Raw genomic sequence first — 6,000 nt, forward strand, 5'->3', positions numbered from 1 at the left:
TTAACACACATATTACATATTTAACAGGATTATGCCCAACATTCGCCATCCGAATTCGCTAGAATTCAAAGGGTTTCTTGGTTGTTACTACAACATACTAACATGTCTTTATTTGGGGATCCACTCTGCTATCGCATCAGAGCCATTGCGACACACACACACACACGCACAGATATAACACACAATATAGGGTATAAGGAACATGGGATATAACGTTATCTAGTATAGACTATAATATAGTCCAAAAGGCATACACATCTTCAAATATATTAGCAATAAAATACCAAACCCGTATGTGTGACTGGTGATCGCTCTCCCCCGCATGCTCAAAGGGAAAGGCCCCCGCAAACCTGAGCGATTTTGGCTCATACCGGCCCTGACTCTTTCTCCTTCTTTCTCCTCCTTTTTTCCCCTTCCACCTTTCTTTTTTTGGATTCCCTCACTTTTTTTTTCTTTATTCGCTCTCATTCTCTCTCTTCGTTCCCTCTCATTCTCGCATTCATTGCCCCCTATACATCTCATACCCGGAACTTCGCCTTATTTCATCTTCTCTAAATTGAGGGCAACCCGTGTCCTAGAGGTCAATTCCATTGGAAGCTTCCTCTCAATTCTTACCATGGCCTCATTCAAGGTAGGTGTCTAGCATTTCCCTCTGACTACTGTCTTCTTTTTTTTAAAAAAAGGCCATACTAATGTATCGGCCCCGTTGGCCATTCACAGGAATTGTCCATGTCGCGTCCTCTCCCCAATACTAGCCAGCGGCACCACGCGCATTCGATCTCGCTAGGTGCCCTCAATCCAAACCACCGTGTAACTCGTCGAAAGAGTGTCACCACCGCCGCCGCCAATGCCGCCGCCGCAGTCGCTGCCTCCATGGAAGGCGGAGAGGCTACCTCACTCCCTATGGGTGCGCACCGCCGCAGCCTAGGAGCCCGCAAGGGACTGGAATCCGGCTCCATCGGAAATGTATCTGGCTTCAGCTCCTACCTATCCCGCAGTATCAATAGCCCCAGTCAGGAATCAACGGTCGCCCGCAAAGGTTCTCCGGGATCGGATCAGTCCGATGGCAAGCCCAAGAACCGGAACCGCCGAGCCAGCGAGGGTGCCCAACTCAAGACCGAAGGGAAGCGTGCTTCGACGGCCATACGTTGCGATCGCTGCGGGAAAGGGTATAAGCATGGCAGCTGCTTGTCTAAGCATATGTGTGTATCCCCCCTACCGCTCGGCCGTCTTCTTCTAGCTCGATCGGGAATATGCACCATGTCGGCTCTGTGCAGGTCGCCCTCGTGGTTATTCAACTCCCCCTTCGTCACTGCCCCCCTTTTTTCCACCCCTTTCATCAACATTTGATTGACGTGTTTTTTTCTTCGTGGTATCTTAGGTGGGAACACGACCCAGCATGGTCCGTTACTTCGAAGCTTCTCATCTCCAAGCACCAGCAGGTTCAACTGCTGGAGGCCGCCTCCGTTTTGGTCACCATGAACCACGATGATCCACCCGACGAGTCCGCCGAGTTGGAGTCGGAATTGTCGTCTGGATCGCCGGACGCCCTGTCAGAAACGCGGGATGGTATCAGTTCCGCTGAGACCACGCCACCCCCAATGGACTCAGAGGAAGACGACGATTTCGAGATGTCGGGCGTGCCGGCACAATGGGCCAAACGCCCCAGCGTCAGCAACGCCTCCGGTTTCTCTCGTTCCTACCAGTCCATTCCCTCCAGCTCGTACAACGAGAGTGCTCCGCTGCACTCGCCTACCTTCTCCCACTTCCGCCACTCGAGCATCGACACCCGTCCCTCGACTGCGGACACACGGTTACACGAGGATGATGAGGCGGATCTTGCCGCCGCCATCGGCCTGTGCAATTTCGGAACTCCTCGCACGGGGCCTGTCTCCATGACCCCTGACGTGCCACCAGTGCCTCCACTGCCGGCGCGCTACTTGGATTCAAGCAGCCACCAGAGCAACCATGGCCTCCACTCCCTTCAATCGCGCCCCATAGAAGAGGCCGCTCGCCGAGACTCCGAGGCCAACATCGATGTTTTCCTGTCCCGGTCGCTTAACCCGTCGCTGTCGTACAAGGTGTCGGATGAGCGCGAAGTCCGGACTGGTGACGAGGCGCACAAATCTCGTCAACGTCGCAACGCCGATGTGGACTTTGATAACCGTTCCGCACCAGTCGATGACGACGACGGCGGTGTCTTCGGTCACATGGAAGAGTAAATCTTCCAGTACCCTCCCCATTTGCGCACCCCCGAGCCAGTCCTTGGGTCAAATCGGCATATGCCGAACGACGACCCCTTCACGATCTCATGTACGAGCTTGAGCGATTTTTTTGACCTTCTTGTTTACATGTTTATGACCACTCCTGGAGAATATAGCCACTGTCCAATAATCGTTCAGAGGTCTTTTCTCAACGGCGTGTTTCACAATTCTCGGGACCTTTTTTTTCACCTTTTGAGATCCCATGTATCAATCATGTCTCCTTGGCCCGCTGTCTGCTTTTTTTTCTTTGTGTTTTGTCTTGCCACAGCTTATTCTGGAATCCCACATAAATGCCGTATGGCCGGCGCATATTTATCCCCATCAAATACTTACCTATATCCATAGGGGCATGACATACCACTTTCGTGTCCTCTATGCTTCTGTTTGTCTTTTTTTGTTTTGTTTTGGCCTCTCACCTCGCACATATATACCAAACCCACAAATTCTACGATCCGCTTCCCTACTTTTCCCACATGTGTATCTCGTCCGTTCTTTTCTCTCCGTTGTCTCCTTGCCCTCTTCTATATCTCCGCCTATGGTCTCTCACTCGCGTGTACTCAACCCTCGGACGGGCATACAATGAATATATCTCATGAAAGTATATTGTTTCAGAATGTAGATCTACAATCATTTCTATATCTGCCTGCGTACCTGTACATCATAAGCGGGGAAGCAAAAGGAAAGACCCACACTATGGGGTAAAGATCCATTTTTGTTTCGAATCTTATGTTTCGTCATAGGTGAAGTTGTAGGATAAAGTACACCAGAACTAGTATAGGTGTTAATGTCTTTGGGGAGATTCTACCGTTGCCTCTTTCAGACTACAGAATGAGGTATATTCTCCCTTGCAATTGCGTTCCAATACCTCATGCAGGTGTCCATGCCAAGCTGGGCATCAATGTGGCATCCACATATCCCGTATAGTAGTGGTGGAGACTGGTCAAGACAATGGTGAAACAATGTCAATTGGCTTTGTCTCAGCTGATTTATGGGGTTCGGCAGCCATTTGACCAGACCGTCACTTTGTTTGGAAATTGCAGAAAGCCTACATAGACGAAGAAGTCTCATGTTGATCGTCTTCTAGTCACCGTGTATATTGGCTGGGTGTGACATCTGGAGACTAGCCATGAATCCCCTAAGCAGTCAAAGAATGAACCAAGACAATAAGTATAGAAGAGCAAAAGCACAAACAGGAAAGGGGGTATTCATAATTCTTAATCAGCTGCCTCCACCACCACAGCCCCCTCCACCACCTCCACCACCACCTCCTCCTCCTCCGCAACCACCGCCGCCACCTAAATAACAAAGTCAGTATTTAAATCAGTCTATCGAGTGCAACAAATAAGACCTACCACCACCATCTCCCCCCTCCCCAGCTGCCACCTGATCCGCCTGTATAGGAACATATCAGAATCTATTGCAAGTCGAGGTTCACAAAGAGACTTACCACATCCTCCACCCATACAGCCTCCTGCGCAGGCACCTGCAGCCACAGAACCACCTTTTGACAAGTCAATTTCACTCAATACCCCCAGCAGGATGTGTAAGAACTTACCACACGTGCCAGCACAACAGTTCCCAACGTCACCCAGACCAGTACCCATGCAGCTAGGGTTATTTGCGTACGAATGACAGTTGATGGACGGGTCCATCATGTACGGTGCATAGAATGGCATCACGATGGGGTAACCAAATGCATAAGGTGTGTAGTAAGGGTCGCTCTTATTATCAGAAGATTTGGAGTCGGATCGTTGACGGCGCTTCTCCGCACGCCGGACGGCCTTTTCGTAGTCGCTCTTTAGACGCGTTCGTTGTATAGAACGCTTATCTTTCATAGGTCTATGCTGGTACTTATACGTGTCGTCTGGCCGCACGGCGTTGTGCGAAGAGATATGTGGGTTCTTCTTTGGGTCGGATGAGATATCGCGGCGATCGTGCAAGCGGTCTGCAGCAGTTCGCGCGCGAGAGATAGAGCCAACAGGGATCAACCGGTTATACAGGTCTGGTGCTCGGGTTGCCTCGCAGTACCAGCAGGTGCATTCGCTGTATATGCCGCCGTTGGTGGCACGGCGGTACATTTTGCTGGTCCAGGCAAAGCCGTCGGAGAGTTTTTCCCTCGTCGACTTTGTCGTCGTGGTCGATGAACGTACGTTTAGAACCAAAGGGTACATTCGACGTGCTGTATTTGTAGTACCGGGATGGGCTGAGTTGGTGGGTGTGCCAGGCCAGGTCGACGTCCAGTGTGGGTACGGCGATATTATGTGGGTTCTCTAGCATAATCCGGAAGAACACTTCGTACTTTTTAATGAGCCGGCCCATGGTGTCGAAGACTGTTGGCGAGTGCAGCCAGTCGATTTGGTCCATTTTATCCACGAAGGTCCCTTGTCTGATAACAGCGCCCACGAGGTCTAGCGCGAAGGGACCGAGGTTTCTCCCAGTACCGAGACATCATTCTTCTGAGTTGGATACCCTCGCCACGCCGGAGGGTATCAATGTAGGCACCATGTGTCTGCTTCAATATCTTTTTGTTCCATAGCGTGACGTCGATTTGGTTCCTCAGCTCGGCGACAGTCTGACACCGATCCACTCGACCGTCAGTGAAGTCCATCAAGTCCCTTCCGGCAACTTGGAGGATTCGTGTGGGGAATAGCATGTCTCGGAGGGCACCATGGTTGGTCTCAGTACTGCTCCCCTCGGGAATTCCTTGGAGATTGGTGAACGACCCGGGCATAGGGAGGTTTTCGTAAAGAGTTGCTTCAAGGTCTTTTCGAAACTTTGCCACCTTGAGCCGGCCATGGTCAATTACGTGTAGACAGCCGACGCATATCTCCGTAAATGAATCATCGGCGTAGCCTTGGTTAAATCTGAAGGGTTCACTAAGAGTTCCGAGGAAAGGTTTTGTCCACGGGACATCGTTCACCCGTCCGCAGCAGGGGCAGTTGACTTGTTTAGTTGGCGGGTCGTGTAGATTGTTCCACTTGATATTCAGTTTCTGCTCGAACAGCCGCTGTCCTTGTTCAGAAACTGTATACTCCATCGTGTGGTTGTTAATGCAGCGATCTATCACTTCCCATGGAAACCCTGTTACCCAGGTGCTCATTTTACCGTATCGAATGCAATCCTCAAGGAAGTTCCGGGGATTCAAACAGTGAGCATGCCAGACCATCAAGATGTCTATATAGTAATTAGCCAACCGCCTTTTTGTCTTAGTATCAATACACTTACCCAGCGGAGGTAGATTATCCGTGTCCCATGCAACTATAGTGTCACAAACAAGGATGTTTTCATAACCCTCGCTCTCTAAGTCATTAATAGTTGCCATCGGCCTTGACCGGGGAAGGCCGTCAGCCCACCACGTGGTATATCGATCGACCGCGCGTGCTGTATATACAGCCCAGCGCTTTTCACGAATACGAGCCCGCGCTTCATTCATTCGATCAGGGGATCTTTGGAATTCTTCAGCCACGGCATCGTGGATACCAAAGAGCCCGTCATCACTAGAGATGGTGTCTCGCAGATCTGCAAGCACAGCCAGAAACTTGAGATGTGCAACGCACTGATCGCGAGTGACGGTAGTGGAAGAAGATAGATGAGAACTCAGATCTAGCTGTGGCAGTTCTAGTGGCGGTTGCTCGACCTGGTCGGCCGAATAGGAAGGTGGTCGTTCACTGGACTTGTCGATAACTTCAGATTGATAGAGTGCCTCTTTGGACTTCTCATCCGTCGAGATATCCAT

General features: G+C 50.7%; 2 protein-coding genes across 2 annotated transcripts; one reads left to right on the forward strand and one right to left on the reverse strand.

Annotated features, from left to right (window-relative positions):
• Nucleotides 1-322: 322 nt before the first annotated feature.
• Nucleotides 323-2,222, forward strand: N7519_002271 (putative C2H2 finger domain protein; the record flags this gene model as incomplete). The annotated part of the gene is made up of 3 exons (XM_057289049.1): nucleotides 323-631; nucleotides 721-1,202; nucleotides 1,382-2,222. The coding sequence occupies 3 exons, from the start codon at nucleotides 323-325 to the stop codon at nucleotides 2,220-2,222; spliced, it is 1,632 nt and encodes a 543-aa protein (XP_057150251.1).
• Nucleotides 2,223-3,678: 1,456 nt separating this feature from the next.
• Nucleotides 3,679-6,000, reverse strand: N7519_002272 (uncharacterized protein; the record flags this gene model as incomplete). The annotated part of the gene is made up of 5 exons (XM_057289050.1): nucleotides 3,679-3,747; nucleotides 3,794-4,282; nucleotides 4,341-4,672; nucleotides 4,734-5,438; nucleotides 5,490-6,000. 5 exons carry the CDS (start codon nucleotides 5,998-6,000, stop codon nucleotides 3,679-3,681), a joined length of 2,106 nt encoding a protein of 701 aa, XP_057150252.1.

Source organism: Penicillium mononematosum (assembly GCF_028829835.1).
Source record: "Penicillium mononematosum strain IBT 11891 chromosome Unknown utg000002l:1.0-8112719.0:1.0-8118358.0, whole genome shotgun sequence".
Taxonomy (NCBI): domain Eukaryota; kingdom Fungi; phylum Ascomycota; class Eurotiomycetes; order Eurotiales; family Aspergillaceae; genus Penicillium; species Penicillium mononematosum.